Source organism: Lotus japonicus, chromosome 1 (genome assembly GCF_012489685.1).
Source record: "Lotus japonicus ecotype B-129 chromosome 1, LjGifu_v1.2".
NCBI classification, from domain to species: domain Eukaryota; kingdom Viridiplantae; phylum Streptophyta; class Magnoliopsida; order Fabales; family Fabaceae; genus Lotus; species Lotus japonicus.
In genome coordinates this window covers 125,595,219-125,615,075 of record NC_080041.1, presented here as the reverse complement: position 1 = coordinate 125,615,075, position 19,857 = coordinate 125,595,219, and the positions used below count along the sequence as shown (strand labels likewise).

The 19,857-nt window shown below is 36.5% G+C and overlaps 2 protein-coding genes across 3 annotated transcripts; both read right to left on the bottom strand.

Moving 5' to 3' along the window:
• Positions 1 to 542: 542 nt before the first annotated feature.
• Positions 543 to 3,661, bottom strand: LOC130730328 (glucomannan 4-beta-mannosyltransferase 1). Of its 2 annotated transcripts, none has more exons than XM_057582307.1 (9): positions 3,347 to 3,661; positions 2,622 to 2,720; positions 2,271 to 2,523; positions 2,033 to 2,143; positions 1,816 to 1,952; positions 1,594 to 1,707; positions 1,289 to 1,488; positions 949 to 1,203; positions 543 to 702 (listed from the first exon to the last, which is right to left on the bottom strand). In XM_057582307.1, exons 1-9 carry the CDS (start codon positions 3,659 to 3,661, stop codon positions 543 to 545), a joined length of 1,644 nt encoding a protein of 547 aa, XP_057438290.1. The 2 variants fall into 2 exon arrangements, with proteins under 2 accessions (XP_057438290.1, XP_057438291.1); XM_057582308.1 differs by having other exon boundaries at positions 543 to 732; positions 1,036 to 1,203.
• A 7,649-nt stretch (positions 3,662 to 11,310) lies between these two features.
• LOC130730327 (ABC transporter B family member 1) lies at positions 11,311 to 19,370 on the bottom strand. Its single transcript, XM_057582306.1, has 10 exons — positions 18,644 to 19,370; positions 18,483 to 18,537; positions 18,159 to 18,334; positions 17,767 to 17,967; positions 17,376 to 17,635; positions 16,834 to 17,150; positions 16,231 to 16,454; positions 14,732 to 15,105; positions 13,829 to 14,543; positions 11,311 to 12,822 (listed from the first exon to the last, which is right to left on the bottom strand). The coding sequence occupies exons 1-10, from the start codon at positions 19,094 to 19,096 to the stop codon at positions 11,539 to 11,541; spliced, it is 4,059 nt and encodes a 1,352-aa protein (XP_057438289.1). The 5' UTR covers positions 19,097 to 19,370; the 3' UTR covers positions 11,311 to 11,538.
• Positions 19,371 to 19,857: the final 487 nt, after the last annotated feature.

Here is a 19,857-nt window from a genome sequence, read left to right as displayed (position 1 = left end):
GTTTTTGGGGATAGTTAGGCCCAGACCATATATTTATTTTGATTCATTTCCTTCATGTGGCTTTAAGTTAATTTTCATTTGCCCTCGTGAAAAAATCTGAGAAAGCAGCAGGAGAAAGTGCTCACTTAGAATTTGCATGTCTTAGGCAATCTTGGAAATTGAGCGCCATATAATTTGGTGGATAATTACAAAATTTAGATTACCTTTTTATTTTAATATTTTGGTTTGTTTGAAACATACCTCTTTCGTGATAATAAGCTGGTTTTAGAAAATGAAGAAGTCTTACGAGGTGTCTCCTTTATATTCTGTTCATGGATATAGTACTTGTAAATCGTACTGTTGAATAGATGATAGAGAAATTTCTGTGTATTATCAACATTTATACTCACTTTTATTCGGCTTGGTATGCATGAGTACAGAGAGCCTGTGATACCATACAGATTGGTTCTACTAGGTTACACACTTATAGATAGCATACTAGTTTTGCAAACATAAAACAGTACTGACTTATACACTTATAATTTGATCATTGGGTTTATACTTTAGTTGGGCACGATTGTTCCCACTAGCCCAAAGCCCATTGTAAAGAAAGCCCCTGCCTGCAACAAGAGATAGACAAAGAAATGATCGTGTCCGAAGAGCAGATCATAGATTGCACAGTGCAGCATATACATCCCCACTATGATCTCCAACAGATTTATCCTGTTCAAATAAGTAAAAGGTAAATATTTGAGTATAATAGGGAGTAATAGTCAAATACTGTCACTGCATTCTTTACCTTGAAAAAGAGTAATTAAAATATTATAATTGTGTTACTGTTTCTTTTTTTATATGCAGTTTTAAGTTTATTTTTCATGTTTGAGTTATTTTTCCTGCATGCAATTGTTGAGTGATTCAATGACAATATGTTGTGTTGGTTGAATAAATTACTTAATTTAGAGTGCATACCTTTCTATAATTCGAAACCGAAACTGAGACCGAAACCAAGACCACCGAAACCAAGACAAACGAAACCAAGACCGTGGAGTTCTTGATGTTGATGCCCTAGCATTGTTCCTCTCTTTCATGACATTTCCAAGCTTCTCAGTCACAACCCATTCATTGACACGATTTGCTTCCAATAGTCCTATAATTGCTGCTTTAGTTCGATGGAGTGACATGACATTCTCAAAGAGTATCCAGAGTACTAGTAGATGCATGGATCTGTCCCATATACAAGTGAAATTAGAATGAATAAAATAACCAAGGGGAACTGAAATATTTTAGAGTTCTGTCCGAAACCAATTACTTTGGGGTAGAGGCTGCATTTAGAATTGTAATGGTTGCTGGGATGTATATGGCAATCATCTTTTTGAGATTGACTTCTGGAACTATCACACAAGCTGGTATGACTATGCAGTAGAAGAAGAAAGTGACCCAGTGTGCAACTATTTTCCTCACAAAGAAGAAAGCATAGATAAGATGAAGTCTCTTGAGAAGCGGTACCCTCTGGATGATACATACAGGTCTCAGTCAGTATGGGAGTTTGTAAATCATTCTATCAGGAATTGAATTTCTTTTTATATGTTGATAAGAAAATTAGAATTTACATACTCTGCAGCAGAGGATCTCCTTTGTCATTTTCTTTAAGAGATTAGCTGGACCACATGACCACCTATGCTGCTGAAATCTGTATGCTTTGAATGTACTTGGCAGTTCATTTTTGACCTAGTAAGCAATAAAATCAGCCCTCATGGGGGATGAGGTAGTTGATGGGCTATAGAAACTTAGAACACAATAATGTATCAAAGGAATAGTCAAGTATGGATAACTCACTGTTACATCACCCACAAAAACAAATTCCCAGCCCTGCAGGCTTGCTCTAACGGCAAGGTCCATATCTTCCACAGTTGTTCGGTCTTTCCATCCTCCAGCATCTTTTATTGCTTGAATCCTCCATACTCCTGCTGTTCCTATATGTTTATAGAAAGTTTGAGTAAGCTGATCTGCCAAGGTGCTTGTTTGAATTTAATCTGATGAACATCTAACTTACCATTAAAACCAAAAAATGAGTATGTTGAGGAGCCCACTTCCTGTTCTACACTAAAATGATAATCAAGTGACATCTCTTGAAGCCTTGTCATCATACATTCGTCTGAGTTCACTGCGCGGACATGAAAACAATTTTTTTATTTTTTTTATTTACTGGGCTCATTAGTAGGATAAGCTGTCACACCTGTTACACTGATGTGACTGCAACAATTAACAAGATGGTATTACCAGTTACTTACCGAATTTCCATCTCGCCTGAACCAAGCCTAACTTTGGGTTCTCTAGCATATAAGGAATTGTTTTGCAAAGAAAATCTGCATCTGGCTGGAAATCTGCGTCAAATATTGTTACAAACTCACAATTCTCAACATACTGCTTCTCTAAACCCTCTTTTAGAGCACCTGCCTTATAACCATTGCGATTTCTCCTATTTTCATACATGATATTCACACCTTTCTGCCTCCATTTCTCACATTCCAATTCGACCAATTCCTGCATGTTTGAAAAAACTTGGTTACTGTAAATTTACCCACTCAGAGTCCACACATATATGGGATCTGCAATGAAGCTTTACTGGATTAATCAAATACCCTTAAGACTGGATTTGTTGAGTCATCAAGAACCTGAACTACGAGTCTGTCAGATGGCCATGAAAGCCCACACACCGCTCCAATAGAAAGCTTGTAGACCTGGAAGCAGAAATTCAATTTTTTTAGCTGAGGTAATTCTGTTTGTTCTATAATAATTGCCAACTTTACTGTATCCATCTTATTGTATATTCCTTGTTTGGACAAATATAACTTAATTGTGTGTTCCTTTACTTTGTCAGCTAGCTGTGATTTATTATGTGTATGTTTGTAAAAATGTTAAAGTATATTAAAATATTGAGGATCTGAAAGGATACCGTTAGTCAAGGATCTGCAAAAGATGCTAGATTTTGCTTGCGAAACTAAGTAGTGAAAATATTAACACTCCTCTAAAAAATAATGTAAGATGAATAAAAATAAGAATTTATTAGTAAGAAAGTTATTTATTTATGACATGTGATGGAATGTTTGTGAACACTAAATTTTTGTTGATTTCTTCCATGTAAATCAATTCACGGTTCTTGCTAACATTTATATATGATAAAGGACGTGCTTGGAGACTGGTATGATTTGTTCAGAATTATAAATCAGTAGCGACTGATTTGGCATATTGCACTGCATTTTATGCTATAAGACATCTTATATGAAATTGTAAATATGGTTAAATATACAATATAACATGCTAAATACCTCAATCTGTGCAAGACATAAATAAAAAGAAAGGTTACCTCTTTCTCATTATACATGGGTATTTGGATCAATACCATGGGGTATCTTTTGTCTCTCTCTAGGTTCTGTTTCATGGCATCCAACTTGTACTTGGTGTATTTTTTCTTCCCCAGCACCTTGACGGTGAAAATTACAGCTGCCATGCCTACTCTTTCAATGAATAGCATGACTGACATAATTGAGCACAGTATGACAGCTAGTTTTAGGAGCGGTATTATCACTGGGGCTCGTATTGATTGCCAGACATAGCGCACACTGCTTGAAGAATCTCCTGGAATGCCATCTTGAGGCTCCTCGAAGAATAGGTTTCTCATGGTTTCTGGGGTTGTAGGATGAAGGGAAATAGAGCCTGAATAGAAAGTCACTTTGGGGCTGAGGGAATTGCAGGATTAGCAGTGACTTGTCACAGGCAGTGATCAAATGGGTGTGATGTGTGTTGGAGATGAAACCTTTGCTTTAAATAGGAAGGAAATGCTACGTAGGAGGAAGATGAGGACATGCATTTGGGTTTAGGTGGACGAACATAGTGTGTTGAGCGAGCTATGAAGGGGAGAAGTATTCTTGTTGAGCGAGACACGTTATTCATGAAAGCAATGGTGCCGCAACGTAGCTATGTGATAGCTGGATGTGTCTTTTCTTGCCGACAATTTGATCGAGAGTTTTACTGACCTTGGTTTTGATCGTAGTAATAACTGCTTCTAGTTTATAATCAAATTTAAAAGATTCTGTTATATTGTGAGAATATTGATTAAAAGCTAACAGAATCAAGCTGGCATTTTTGGTAGTTTTTCAAGGATTAGATACAGTTGTTTTTTAGGCAGTGTTTGGTATGCAGACTCTTTTTTTTTCATTCTTGAGAATTATGTTTTTCAGGAAATATGATTCCTGGAAATGTATAAAATTAGTTTGGTAAGCTTAAAATATTCGTGGGTGTATCAAATAATTGGATTCCCACCCATTTGGGTATGTTTTGGCAGGAAACTTGATTAGAAACATATTTTAAATAGATTCTCATGAATGTTAGTTTACTGAAAATATTTTTAAAATGCTCATACCAAACGTGGCAATCTAGGATTCCTTAGTTAAACTTAAAAGAATCCCCCTGCCAATTGCCCTTAAGTTAATTTTCACTTTCTTTTGTTTATCTTTTAAATCTGTTCTTTTTGTGAAGGAGAGTATTCAGTCATAAAACAGTTATGGATTTTCTTTTTTGATTAGTTTGTTTGGGAAAGGTTGGCGAAAGAATTTAAAGTACTCTCTGTTTACCACCGTCTAGTAACCAATTATCCCAAAAGCTTAAGTTGTTGGGTAAGGGCCACATGAATGGTTTTATATTGTATTTCTAACACCTCACGCAAGAGCCCACTTGAGCTTGAAGCGTGGAAAATGCGTAGGCCCACCTATCATGTGCTGAAATTCCACTTTTTATTAGAATAATAATGGAGGCGGAAAGGCTCGAACTCTAGACCACTTAGTCACAGAGGCTCTGATACCATGTAAAGAGAGAAAAGGCTAAGAGAGAGAGAGAAAGAGATATTGTAATGGGATACACTGCAAGGTGCAACCTCCCTCATATATATAATACTAGGTTAAGAGTAGTATAACATGTAGTACAAAGTACGAACTTAAAGTACATATGGGTCTGGCCCCTAGACTCTATTGTTAAACCTAGGTCTTAACTTAATCCTTATTGCTAACAACCACAGAATGAATTTATGATTCTTTTCCTAACTTTTAGCAAATCAACAAAGTTCTAAGAGTAATTATGCTCTTATTCTAAATATTTTTACCCAATTTTTGGTTTATGATGGAGCCTATTGGCGCATCATACCATATACCAACCTCACTGGTTTAAGGCGTGTTGATGTTGTTTTTGTTGTTGTATAGTTCCATTACAACACCATGAAAATCTATAGGATTCTTCCATTTCCAATGTTTATGAGGTAATACTGATGTTAATATTGTTTAAGAACATGTTTCAACTTTCAACAGTGTTGTAGCATCTGTTTCTTCAAAAACACTTCAATGCATTCTTTAGCCACTTTTGCTGGCTTTTTTTCTTTTATTTTTCTACTTAGGAAGATAACTTCTTCGGAGATATGTACTTTCTTCCTTTTATTTCCAATAGTATATTGTTGTATAGAAATTCACTTTGGTGAGCAATAGGTTAGAAAAGGAAATGGGGGTGAAGTACGGGAGGCCGGGTTGATCCCTTGTAAGAAAAGTTTGAACAACTGTTGAAAAGTGTTATATATAAAAAAGGAGTAGGCGAAAATTTGTATTTCATATCAAAGATTAGGAGTTTCATGTTGATAACGTCTCTAACAAGGCAATAATTCTAAAATAGTAAAAAATAATTTCCTTTTGGAACATTTGGCAGACAGAAAGAGAAGTTACCTTCCTTTCTGCAATAAATTCCTTTTTAGATATGAGATGGATGCGATCTTTTCTTTTTCTTTCCTGTATTAAATAAGTTTCCCTACCATCCTTTTCGTTTTAGAGATTCCTAAAACATAGTATGACGTCTTTTTGTTACTTAATGTCCGATATTTTATAAAGTACCATAGTTTTTTCTTTTCTTTTCAATGTTTTGATTTCAAAGGGAAGGCTCAACTGATAGACTCTTAAGACTGGTACTTAGGGAGGCTAGTTTTGCAGTGGAAGCTAATCCATACAATTAACCAAAGGGATCTGCTTTCCTTTCTAGACATTGTAAAGTTGAAAATTCTTTACACTTATCCCTAATTATAGTTGGTTTATGGTCTCTGGTTTAATATAAATGACTTGAAGCAGATTATACTAAGAAATGATCACCTTAGGAAAATCAACCAAATAAAAGTGACATATGTTCATGTCTGACTCATATTGCGTGTAGTTACTCTGCAACACGTATTCATTTAGATTTCTCAATACGTTTAAATTTTGGGTGCACTCAAGTTCAATGTCGACATTTTCCAGTACTTCAGCTATATTGTCGGTTTCCTTATGATGAATTGTCTGTTACAAGTTATGAAGGGGGAAGGGGGAATGCATAGTTCCATGCTTGCCATGTTTGTTTTGGTAAACTCTTGGCTTCTTCTATTGGAGGGTGAATTAAAGTATGAATTACCAAGTTAATATTTAGTGTCAGTTACAAAATTAATGAGGCTTCTAAAATTCTTTTGGTCTGCAAAATGGGTTACATAAGGTTGATTCTGCTTTTAATGAACTCTAACTGTTGTATATGTCTTGGTATCCATGGAACAATAAATATAGGAAGTATGTGTGTCATTATTGAGTAATTATGCTGTTAGGATTCTAGCGCAGCCTTGACATGGGCTCTTGACAGAAAAACTTCATTAGGTTGTCAATTGCTGTTGTAAGTAGTAATTAATCAAAGAAATATCTTCTCTCTGTGTATCAGTCTTGATTAGTAAGTTTCACCTAGTAAAGTGCAGTTTCAGATAATTTTATTAAGCTTGTATCTTGATTTAGTCTAGCCCCTCAACTGTCACAGTTTAATGTACAACTATCTTGATTTAGTCTAGCCCCTTAACTGTCACGGTTTAATGTAAAATTCAGCCACTTTACTAGAGTGTGAAATGCTGTTTTAGTAGTGATTAATTAATCAAGAAAACTTGTGTGCACTTTGTATGTTCAAGTCTTGATAATTTGGGTACACATAAAAAACAGAGGGCTTCAGAAGTTTTTGTTATTCAATAATCAATATATCATGATTTATTCCTGCATGTCCCAATATTTTGTTTACTCTAGCTGATTCCCCCACTTTTTTTAGTCAGTCATTGTTCCTTAGTTAAGTCTATATTCAGATTTTTTGTTACCAAAGGCAACTGTGTCCTAAATATGCCTTCCACTGATTCCTAGTGTGGACTAAAGATGTTTCCAGATTTGTTTGATTTCTCCACATGAACTCCTCTCTGTCTTTCAGGGAGCATTAGATTGCAGTTTTTTATTATAAAGTGATGTTTTTTAGATGGGAAACTAGTTAAAATGATTTATTTTTTTAGTTGAGGAAATCAGAATTATCATACTTGGAAGGGATTGTAGCCCTGATTTTTTTGACATTTGTTCCTCATCTCATATGGATAAGCTTGTTGATCTTGAATCATCACTGTTATAGTCTTTTATAGATTTTGGAGGAAAAATCAGGAAAAGAAAGAAATACTGATGTGGTAAAACTTACAGTAATATTTGATGGATATCATTGTGGAATAGTGGAGTTAACTTTCAATCCTTGTATTTTGTATCTCAGCTTTTAGCATTTTGCATTTTGAATTGCTAAGTTCTCTTTATTTTCTGCATTGCGAATTGGATGGCAAATGATACGCATAACCTTTTTCTTTCGTGCTCTCTCTCTCTCTTTTGCAAAAAAATAGTTTTATTTGTCTGAGCTATTGGTTGGAAAGAAGTGACAGTTTGAGAGATGAGGTTAGAGAAGTTGAGAGAAGGGGAAATGTTCACAAGGCGGATCAGTTTGAAGGGAATAGTGGGTAATTGAAATTATTGTTGTGTGCAAAGTTTGATACCATGTTTGGCTATGTGATTTGCACATAATTCAATACATGTTTAGGCAGTAGCCAAGATTTATGACTTCTAACTAAAAATGATTTTAGAATACTTCATCGTTGAACCAAACATGCTATGAATTGTTGTCTGCTTGGGTGTTTCATCAAATGAAAAGTAACAATATAACATAACAAGTGACAAGTGAGAAAGACAACACATGAAAGTCATTAAGTTGTGAGAAGCAATATATAATACGAGATAATATTTATACTAACCAGACTTTCAGGCACTTATTTATATTTCGTCCTATAAATTATATGCCTACCTTTTTTTAAAATGTTATAAGAGTTTATCAAAATGAATTGACTCATAGACGGAAGCTTATCCCTTTATATAATTCATTTTAAAATATCAAAAAAACATTTGAGAATTTTTTTATTTAATTAACATGTTATATTTCATAGTTAATTATCCAATATAGAGAAAATTGATTTTTTTAAATAAACTTGGCTAGTGAGACTCAAATTGTAATGCAGTCTCTGGCGTGTAATTATTCATGTAATTTTTTGAAAAAGCACACCCTCTTTGTATTCTCTATATTTCTTCAAATCAATTTTCTGCATACAGTTCAAGAATTTTCGTCTAAGTCACTTTTTATCTCTCTATGTACTATGTACTACTATGGTATTTGAAATATTGGCTCATAATGCATAATCAATATACTAAATAAATGGTATACCTTTAACTATTATCATTTGATTTTAATGTCACTACTCTTCGTTTTCTCACCACCTAATTTTAGTGCATTTATAAGTGCGGAAATCAATTACACACTGCACTTATTAGTGGAAGGCAAATTAACATTCCGCACGTTAAAAAGTGCAGTAAGGATTAACATGAGGATAACATATATATCGATGACATTAAAATCAATCCCTAACTATTATGAGATCTTGTTTCATTTCTTAGGTTATGTATACAACTTCAACAAAATGCAAAATTTTAGATCTATCAACAAGTTGAAAAATTCATTATAAACTATGTGATTAGAGAGATTGGTTAAATAATAAAATATGAAATTGTTGTAAGAAAAATGAATTTTGTTTTAGAATTACAATTCTTTGTTTTAGAGAATGAGCCCGAAAGTTCAAAAAAAAAATGAGCCCAAAGGCTTGTAACTGAAGTGGGTGCAGAGGCCCAAACTCATTAATATAACAATAACCCACAAGCACAATAACAAAAACAATTTTGATGCCATGAAATTTGCTTGCCTCTTTGTTAAAGCTTCACCATTATGCTCTTTTTTCCTGGTCAAAGTCATTATGTTGGATAAGGTAATACGAGTCTTCGTCCACAAATGAAATTGCTCCTCTCCCTTAATATGTGGTAAAAGATGCATCAATGTTCCATTTGATTCCTCATATGGCGATTCAAATTTTGCATTATGAACTCTAATTTATTTGCTTTACTTGTTGGCCATGTGAGTTTGCTACAAAAATAACATCTCTTGGATTGTGATTTTTTTTTTCAAAAAAGTCTAGATGGATTCAACTTTAATCATTATTACGGGTTAGGGTATGCCTATGAGATCATACAAAAATATTTTTAGATCGCTCACCAACACAACTCTCACATTGGCCGCAAAAATCACACACACAACCTTGCGAGAAAGTGATATGTCCTTACCAACTGTGTTGGTCACAACGTACATGCTATAATAGAGGCCTCAGTTGATAAAGGGGTAGAGTGAATGGTCAAATTGGTCCATGAAAGTGTTGGGTGCTGGTCAATTCGTCCCTAAAAGAAGGAAATATCCCTCGCGGTCCCTGAATATGTAAAATGTCGGTCAAGTTAATAACTTTGAGGGACCAATTTGACCATTCATCCAATGGTAGAGCCCCATATACAATTCAATCCCTTTAATTTCTCAAAGAATCATTAGTCAAATTTTCGTAATGACTCTTCTACTAGATTTAGTTGAACTTGCAAAGCAAACGGTACTTACAGTTTTCCATGGTTGTTTTAGTAAAGCATGTTACTCTATTTCGTCCTCCGTCTAACAGATAGTGCATAATGAGAAGGGACATAGTGCCTTTTGAATAAGGTAGTCTTAATTAGGATCATGTCTTGTGGCATATGATGAAAACACAATTGAACTGAGGCCTTTGGGTTACAGCCAATACAGATATAAGAGCAAAAACTCCTCAACTTGATTATAAGCTTTGCTAACTCCAAAATCATCCCACCCACCAAAAATCTTTTGCCAAAACTCTCCATCAACAACTTGGGAAGCAATAATTGAACTAAATTGTAAAAGTTTCTTCTTTAAAGCACATCCCAACTATCAAATTCAAGAGTAACTATCATCTACATGAACCAAGGCACTTTACTGTGGAGAATGTCATCCCCACCAAGAGCTACTTTCAATCAAACCCTTTAATTTGGAGTATTCATATACATACTTTACTTTTTAACAAAGAAACCAAAGTTTGGTCCCCATTACATAATAACATGCACCGTTCACACACCTCTTTGATTTGTGTCATTTTCGCTTGCTATGTACTTCATTTTTCTCCCAAAAACTCATCCCACTTTTAGTTCCTTCTCCAATTTCCAGTTGTTATCAATTTCAAAGTCATGCACGTTAATTTGTGCCACAATCATGTGACTTTAACTCCATAACTTTTGTCCCCTCTGCAACCCCCAACATATGTAATGTACCTGCATGCATCCCATTGGGAGCAGGACCATATGATTTAGAATTACCATGAAAAGAATTGTGCATCACTTGAAAATCTGATTGTGATGTGTCTGAAATTGTCAAGAAGCTAAAATGCTAGACTCCCATGTCTTCATTCATGTGGCCACCCCCATGTATTTCAGTGTTGGAAAGTGATAAGATTCCTATAGAGGACCATTCACTCTCTCACCAAACACTTATTTTAAGTCCCTATTAGTTGATTTTAGTATGAAGAATTCTGAGTTCACACAGATAGGTTTTGTATGCTTTTCACAGAATTTTGTGTTAAGAACAATTTCTATTCCATCTAGCTATAACAAATGCTCATATTACACTAAAAGTGCTTTGTGAATTAGCATTTTGAATAATGATTCAAATCCTTTTATGGTGCAACTTACTTGAGGTGTCCATCATGACCTGGAACGAGTGGAGTTTTGACAGATCAAGATCATCTCATAGTGTTAAAATTCTGAATCTATCTCTCTTTTATATTTATAGACAAAACACTCTGAATATTTATGCAGAGAGATTTCAACATAAAAATTAATGTCATTTAACATGAGAAGATTCATTTGAGGACTTGAAGGCCGTTTGGATACGGACCATAGAGAACCCATTGGAGCTATTATGGAAAGCAGTAAATGAGCTCCAATAAGTGCTTTTTGCTCTGCATCCAAACAGGTTCTTATTGGCGTTATTGGTTCTTTAGAGCAAAGGTGATAACACTATGAAAAAGCATCCATTTCAATCTCAGTTCGTGTAATCGTCTCTGCATTTTCTTAGTAAGATTCTCAAAGACAAGAACAATACATTTTTTAATAGGAGGGGGAAAAGAGAGGAAGGGATGATACACAAACTATACTATGGTCAAAACAAAAATGCCAATAATTATAATGGGTATATGGCATGTATTCCTGTAGCTGGTAATTTCATTTGAATGGCTAGCTAGCCTTCTTTTTCCCCATCTTTTGGTCTTGTTGAAGAACTTGAACCAGAGGCCATCCCGATGACTTGGCTGTGTGAGAACCTTTGCAATTGAATCATGCGCGCATAAATCCCATCCGGGCAATTTTTCAACAAATGTGAATGTGAACCTTGCTCAGCCACTTTCCCATCATCAATCACAGCAATCATGTTAGCATTTCTTATAGTTGATAACCTGTGTGCAACAATGATAGTTGTTTTGCCTGAAGAGGCTTTGTCTAGAGCCTCCTGAACAGACCTCTCAGACTCAGCATCAAGCGCACTCGTCGCCTCATCAAGAAGCATAAGCTCGGCCTTCCTCACAAAAGCGCGAGCAACCGCAATTCTTTGCTTTTGTCCCCCTGACAGCTGAACACCTCGCTCGCCGACAAAGGTCTTGTATCCATCTGGAAGACCAGATATGAACTTGTGAGCATTGGCAAGAGTTGCAGCTTCAATGATCTCAGCTTCAGATGCTGAGTCGTGTCCATAAGCAATGTTTTCATAAATGGTAGTAGCAAAAAGGCATGGCTCTTGAGGTACCACAGAAATGTGTCTTCTTAAGGACTTGAGGTTGTACTTTCTGATGTCTTTCCCATCAATCATGACCCTACCAGAGGTTGGATCATAGAATCTCTGTATGAGTGCAATTACTGAGCTCTTACCACAGCCACTAGGTCCTACAAGGGCAAGAGTTTTTCCAGCTCTAGCTCGAAGATTAAGGTCTCTAAAGACTGGCATATCTGGGCGAGTGGGATAAGAGAAGTCCACGTGCTTAAGTTCAACTTCCCCGCGAAGACGATCAGGAACCGGAGTAGCATCTTGGTCATCCGGCTCAATTTCGGTTCTCCGGTCAAGGAGATCAAAGACTGACTTCATGGCTCTACCTCCCTTGATGAAGTCAGGAGCAAGTGTTAATGTTTCAGCAGCACCATTGGCAGATACCATGAGGACCATGAAAACTCTGATTGTTTTGGAGAAGTCAGAGATTCCATGCTTTACAAGCCAAGAAGCATACCAAAGTCCAAGTGCATAGGAAGCATAAAGTGCAAACTGAGCTATCCCATATCCACTTCCAGAAATCTGCCCCTTCCAAAAGCACCTTTGTAAGGGAGCTTCAAGGTTTGAGGTGAAAAGGCCAACAATTTTTGCTTCTGAATTGAAGGCTGCAACAGTTCTTACATTGGCTATAGCCTCCCCAGCTAGTTGTGTAGCCTTGACATGAGCAGCTTCCAGGTCACCAGAAAAACCAGTCATGAACATTTTCTGCACAAAACCAAAAACAATTAAGTGTGTGTTCGGTTTCATGTTGGGGGAAGTCAAAATCAATTGAGTGGGTAAAATCACTTTTGGATGATGATGATATGGATATTTGGGAGTCATCTGGGAGAATCAATTTCAATCTCAAAATCAATTCTGTATAGAAGCTAAAGAGAGTATGTTAGAATATAATATAAAACCATTAATGTGGCCCTTACCCAACAGCTTAAGCTTTTGGGATAAAGTGGTTATTTGACTTGGTATGGCCTATACTTAACCACAAAAGCTAGCTCAAGAGTTGAGGTTTGCACTACCCTTATAAAGCTTATCTTGGCTCTATCTCTAGCCAATGTGGGACTTCTAACACACCCCCTCACGTCCAGGACTGAACAACCTGGAACGTGGGATCAACAACAACGGGTGCCCCGAATATGGGAAGTCTCCACAACAAACAACAAATGGATCTAGGATAGGCTCTGATACCAAGTTGAAATATTTGGTAATATTATTGATATGAAAAACTGTACAGGGATTCCTCTTCTTATAGAGGGAATTACATAATGTGATTGATCAAAGTCAAAGAAGGAAATCCTTGACTAAAGAGAGAATTAGGGAGAATGAATGAAAATAAGAAACTACCTAAAATAAACTAAGTACAAACAGGAAACAACATAATTATATACAAACAAAAATATAACTGCTAATTAAGAGCATTAAATGCTCTATTTCACAGTCTGTTGACAGAGTAGCTTCTGCGTTGAACACAATTACACAATCAATTATGAGACTTTAAAACTGAATTTCACATTACCCTACAAAACCACTTTTTTCATAAACGTTTCTAAACATAAAATACTTCACTTTCAACTTACTTTTACCTAAATCAATTTTATCAAAATCAATTTTATTCAAAATCAATTGTGACAATGCTGATCTAAACACGCACTATATGGTCCAGAAGTGAAATAATGAATTACAAAGCATGTTAGAAAGAAGTGATAAGAAAACAAACCTGCAACACAGTGGCTGCAACAACAACAGGGAAGACAGCTATGAGAACAAGGGCAAGGCGCCACTGCAACACAAAACCTGCAGTGCAAGCAACTAGCATAAGTGCAGTGTTCTGCACAATTATTGAAATTCTGTCTCCAATGGCTGATCTGACATTGTTGGCATCAAGAGCCAGCCTTGCAGAGATCCTGGCACTTTCATTTTCCTCCTGATCAAACCATGCCATTTCATTTTTGAGCACCGCCGTCAGCATTTTTTCCCTCACTCTTTTAGTAAGATTCTCCCCAACAATATCCCAGAAGAAGTGTTGCAATGTGTTGAAGAGAAGTGCAGTTGATGACAGCCCAATCAACAAGTAGCAGTACTTTTCAATTTCGCGGATCATGTGTCTGTGGTCTGGACTGTAATAGACACTAAGGACAGCGCTAAGAACATAAGCAAAGAATGCACTGAGGGATCCACAAACAATAGAGCCTATAGAGCCAATCAAAGCATAAAGCCATTCAGGAGAGTTCATTTTTGCAAGTCTCCAAAAGGAACTTGCTTGTTCTTTGAAGGGAAGCTTTTCATGCCTGTAATTTGGATGTGATGCATCAAGGGAGAGACTAAAATCAGATGTGGAGAAATCAGACAGCCTGCGCGAGTATGGTGACCGGCCATAAGAAGAATTCCGAGCAATTATGGGTGAGCTTACTGAGTTTCTGGCACTTGAAGGCCTGAAAATGAAAAATTGCCATGAGATGATTATATGATACATCTCAGCTTGTAACATTAGTACTTAAAAAGATGAACTCAAAATTAGTGAAAGTAGTAAGGAAAAGCCATATGAACTTCTATGAGCAATAGAAATGAACTTAAAGCAGTTTCTCAAAAAATGCCAATGTTCAAGATTAGTGAAAGCTACCGTGCACTACTCTTTCTGGCATTATTCATGGCAGTTTCATGTGCCATCTCCTGCATCTTTATAAGCTTGGCATATACTCCATTTTCACCTTTGGAAAAGAGCTCATCATGAGTTCCAATTTCTGAAACACTTCCTTGCTGAAGTACTGCTACGAGATCAGCTTTGCGGATGGTGGAGAGGCGATGCGCAATTACAAGAGTTGTTCTGCCAATCATGAACCTGTCAAGGGCTTCCTGAACCAGCTTTTCTGACTCAGAGTCCAATGCACTTGTTGCCTCATCTAGGAGAAGAATTGCTGGGTTTTTAAGCATTGCCCTTGCTATTGCTATTCGCTGTTTTTGCCCTCCAGAAAGTTGCAGCCCTCTTTCTCCTACCTGCCATTACAAAAATTTTACTTTCACAGATATTAATCTAAGAAATTATCATTTTCTAAGACTAGATTTGGATTGATAGAAAGAAATGGAAAGTATTCCATTTCATCCAGTATCTCTATTTTTCTTCTCCCAAAGTTGTTGGATTGGGAAAAAAAAACACATTCAATCCAACCCAAGGATAAGCAAACACACAATTATTTCATTAGTACTGTATCCACTTTTTAAACATGAGTGAAACTTCACTTCATCCCATCATAAAATATTCAAATAACAGTTTGATGGTTTTAATTCATTCCATTCCATCCTATTTTACTCATTAAATATCCAAACATGCCCAAGAGTCTTATAACAACCCAGATAAGGAGCAACTTATAAGACTTAAATAAACTTGAATGTATTTGCAGTTTCTGCCCCCATCATCTTTAAATTGTCGTATATTGTATAATTCCTCTTTCATTCATAGCTATTGTATTTGGAGTTTTACGCAGAAGTTATTTATTCTTCTGAAAGATGCACTCCTAATGAATAATTTTTTCGGTCCTCTTTATTTTTTATTATTCTTATGGGCATTTCCGGCTTGGTTGTTTGTTTGTCTATTTTTTTAAGTATGAACATGCACAAGTTGACTGTAGCATGTTACCCTCTTGGTGTTTTCCGATGCAATGCACTGAACAATCACATTCACTTCCTGACTTTGACTTCAAACCAAACCCCATAATATTTTTTTTTTCTTGAGTTTGCTTTTTGACCAAATGCACAGTCAAGACAACATCACCCCTGGCTCTGTATCATCTTAAAAACCAATAGTAACAGTTGTGGGGTAACAAAAATTCCCTTTCTTTAATCCAAATTCTTATTTAGCAAATTATACTTTATCATAAAATAGTAAGTGTGTGATGATCAACTTTTATCTTAAAGTATGTGTTAAGGTTTATTTCGTACTGCTGTCAACAAATAAACAAACAGTCTAAGAAGTGACTGACAACCATGGAAACAATTCAATGCATCAACAGTACCATGTTAGATGTTCAAATCCAATGATGTGATTGGATGAAGAGAACAAAAAAATCATCATCACGCAACATGCATTTCTTGTAGCCATTGTCATAAAACACATTGACTAACCAGGGTGTCATAGCCTTCAGGAAGTTTGATGATGAAGGAATGTGCATTGGCAACCCTGGCAGCTTCTTCAATCTCAACCTGGCTTGCATCAGGCCTTCCCAACAATATATTTTCCCTAATTGTGGTAGCAAACAAAGCAGGCTCTTGGCTCACCAGTCCTATCTGCTGCCTCAACCATCTAAGCTTCAATGTTTTAATGTCATGCCCATCTAGCAGAACTTGTCCTACACACAGTTGTTGAACAATGCAACCATAAGAACTAGTATGGAATCCAATCTCAAGATTCAAACAAACCAGTTAAACTTCACACTAATCACATGTTTAGAAACCTTTTACAATAGATTAAGAAGCCATAATGCATGTTCGGAAATGCTTCTACAATTAATTTTAAAGCTAAAATCAATTATGGGGAAAATCTTTTGTGAATAGCTTATTGGTGCCAGAATTGATTCTGAGGACAGAGAAACTAATTCAAACAGACTATAACCAGTCATGAGGAGAAGCTTCTGAGTACATTGTGTTTAAGAATTGATTCTAATGAAGGAGAAGGTGATTCAAACATGCTATAAGAATTGTTGTGTTTCCAAATGCTTAGAACTTTACCTGAAGTTGGGTCATAGAATCTCTCAATGAGGGAGACAATAGTGCTCTTGCCAGAGCCACTGCTACCCACCAAAGCTATGGTCTTGCCAGCAGGCACATTCAAGGAGAAATCATGGAGGATCTGAACCTCTGGCCTAGATGGGTAAGAGAAGTCTACATTTTTCAGCTCCACAAGTCCAGTGACTGTCTCCAATTCCAAGCCAGATTCATTGTTTCTGTCTATACCAGGCTTGTGATCAATTACACGGAAAATCTTTGCAGCAGCAACCTTAGCTTTTGTAAATGCAGCCATGCTAGGTGCAGACTGCCCCAAACCTCTGTGTGGATCAAATCCTTAAACATGTCAAACCTTAAAATGTTCATGGTGTTGCTAAGTGCATGCTTCGATACACAATTGAAAACTACCGTGGTGCCAAAATCATGTGAACAGTGGCAAAAGCTAAGGAAAGATATTTCTGTCCACCGTAAGTTGGCTTCACCGTAGGTTTCCACTGTGTATCCAAACATGCACTAAAACACAAAAATACATTACTACTACTCACATTCCACCGATCATAACAGCAAACATGGTTGCAATGGCAAGTCCTCCATTGGTGTAGTGGTGCCTAACCAGATAGCCTCCATACCATAGAAGAAGTGCATAACAACAGAAAACAACAAAGTATGTAGCACCCAATCCCAATCCCTTTGCAAACCCGGTTTTGTATCCAAGCTTCTGAGCAACCTTCAAGGCTGATGAATAGGATTGCATTGCTCTTGATTCCCCAACAAAGGCCAACACTACTCTGATTTGCACAACCGTCTGCAACATGAACAAATACAGTCAGAAATTTTTCTACAATTGATTCCGAATATGGGAAGAAGTTTGCGGGGGCCGAAAGTGATTGATTCTGAGAAATGATGAGCTGATTCAAACATGCTATTACTCTTTACCTGTTCCACAATGTTGCCGGCTTGAGAAAGAGCTTCCTGGCTTTTGCCGGAAAGCTTGGCCAACGTGGTGGTGTGAATGCCTCCAATCACAGCTATCATAGGGACTACAGCAAGGGTGACCAAAGCCAATTGCCAAACAGCAGTGAAACCCACAATAAAACCAGAAACAAATGTGGCCATGTAGTGAATGAAATTGCCTAACTGCACATCAAGCACCAATCAACAACCAAATCAAAAAACTAGTCCAACCTAATGACACTAGCCCGTCGAACTTATTCGAGCTTATCTACTAGAAAATAAGCTCTAATAAGTGCTTTTTGGTTTGCATCCAAACAAGTACTAACAAAAAAAAGTAAGAAAGAAAGAAGAACACATAATACTAGTTCATCCACCTTCTCACTAATGGCATCCTGGACCATAACAGCATCAGTGTTGATGGCGAAAACAACATCGGATGTTCGAACCTCGGTGTCGAAGAACTCAATGTCCTGGCTCAAAGCAGCTTCCAGGTACTTGATTCTCATCTTTGTTGATTGACGCTCTCCAGTCCACATCCAACATGAAATCTCTGCAACAAGTCCAATTCCATTAAATCATCCACAACTCTAAACAATTGAAAAATGAAAACACCAAACACTCCAAAAGCAAAAAAAAGAAGAACCAGAAGCTTGTTCAAAGAGAATTCAAAATTGGAAACTAAACTGAAAAAAACTCACCTGCCCATGAAGATGCCCATATAGCAGCACCAACCACCAAGAAGTAAAATGCATACTGCAAAAAACAACACTACCTTTAAAACCCTGAACAATTCACATTCATCTTCAAAATCTCAATTTACAAAAGCATAGAATTTGGAACAATTTCCTATCATTTCTACCTTGACAACTTCCTGGGTCATCTTGTCCAAGTTATTAGCATTGGACCCAAAAGAGTTCACAAGATCCGCAAAGAACCGAAGAAACAAAGGCAAAGAACAACCATGAACAATTGCTCCAAAAGTTCCAATTGTCATGAGAATGCAATCCAACCCATCAGCAAATCTGAAAAGCTCCAAGAACCCAACAGAGGGAAGAGCCTCATGCTTCTCTCCACCACTGACAGAACCATTTTTGACAGGTTCAGAGTTCTCCATTTCCTTTAGAACCTCAACTTGAGAAGAAGAAGAAGGACCCTCCTCTGTTTTAGAAACAGAGTGCTCTGTTTTGGAAACAGAGTCCCCTGTTTCCATTGGTTTTGTGGCAGCAGAATCATCATTCACAAGCTCAAGGCCTTGCATTTCAGACCATTTCCACTGCTCAATAGTCTTTATCTCTTCAGAATCTGGTGACATTTGTGAAATTCCTTAGCTTTTTATGCACAACTTCCCACCCAAGTTCCCAACACAACACAAAACACAACACACACTCTCTCTGCTTTATTATTGTTTTCTCACTCTACTCTACAATTCTTCCTAACTCCACTTGCTTTTTCTGCTCTCATGTTTCTGATTCTAACTAACTTTTCTGTCTCTCTCTCTCTCTCTCTATCTTCAATCTTTATATATTAAGCTGCAAGTGAAGTGTAATGAACTAATGGTTTTTTTTTCTATGTTTAATTTTCACTCTTTTTCATTCTTGTTGCTTCCTATGAATATGATATTCTATTTTTATTATCTTCCCAGACTCAGAGTCAACAGTGAATGGGAACAAACAACTGTTTGTGGGTTAAAGGTTCAGGTTTTCTTCTTCTGTAAAAAACACTGACAGTGACAGATGGCAAGAACCTAGACAGAAAAAAAAAAGGTTTGAAGGATTGGAGGAGAGAGAGAGAGGGAGAGTTTTGATTTTCCACCCGACAAGGAACACTGTTGTGTGAAAATTTTAAGATTTTGATTTTTTGACTATAACATAGTAGGATTCAAATCAATCAAAGTCATCAAATACAAAAACTAAAAACTATTTTTTAAACCTAACCACTTTGTTTTAATAGAGTAATAACTAAGGCAGGCATAATAATATGTGTAACACTAAATAGTCTATACTTTTTTAGACTATTTTTTTTTGGGTTAAATGTCATATTAGTCCCTGTATTTATAAAAGTGTTTGAATTTGG

Coding starts and splice junctions, on each gene's coding strand:
- LOC130730328 (XM_057582307.1), bottom strand. CDS start 3,661: ATGAGAAACCTATTCTTCGAGGAGCCTCAAGATGGCATTCCAGGAGAT. Junction 2,721..3,346: donor CCATGTATAATGAGAAAGAG/GTAACCTTTCTT, acceptor TTCTGCTTCCAG/GTCTACAAGCTTTCTATTGG. Junction 1,489..1,593: donor AGGAGATCCTCTGCTGCAGA/GTATGTAAATTC, acceptor TGTATCATCCAG/AGGGTACCGCTTCTCAAGAG.
- LOC130730327 (XM_057582306.1), bottom strand. CDS start 19,096: ATGTCACCAGATTCTGAAGAGATAAAGACTATTGAGCAGTGGAAATGG. Junction 17,968..18,158: donor AGGATGCCATTAGTGAGAAG/GTGGATGAACTA, acceptor CTTGATGTGCAG/TTAGGCAATTTCATTCACTA. Junction 17,151..17,375: donor GCTGTTATGATCGGTGGAAT/GTGAGTAGTAGT, acceptor TGATCCACACAG/AGGTTTGGGGCAGTCTGCAC.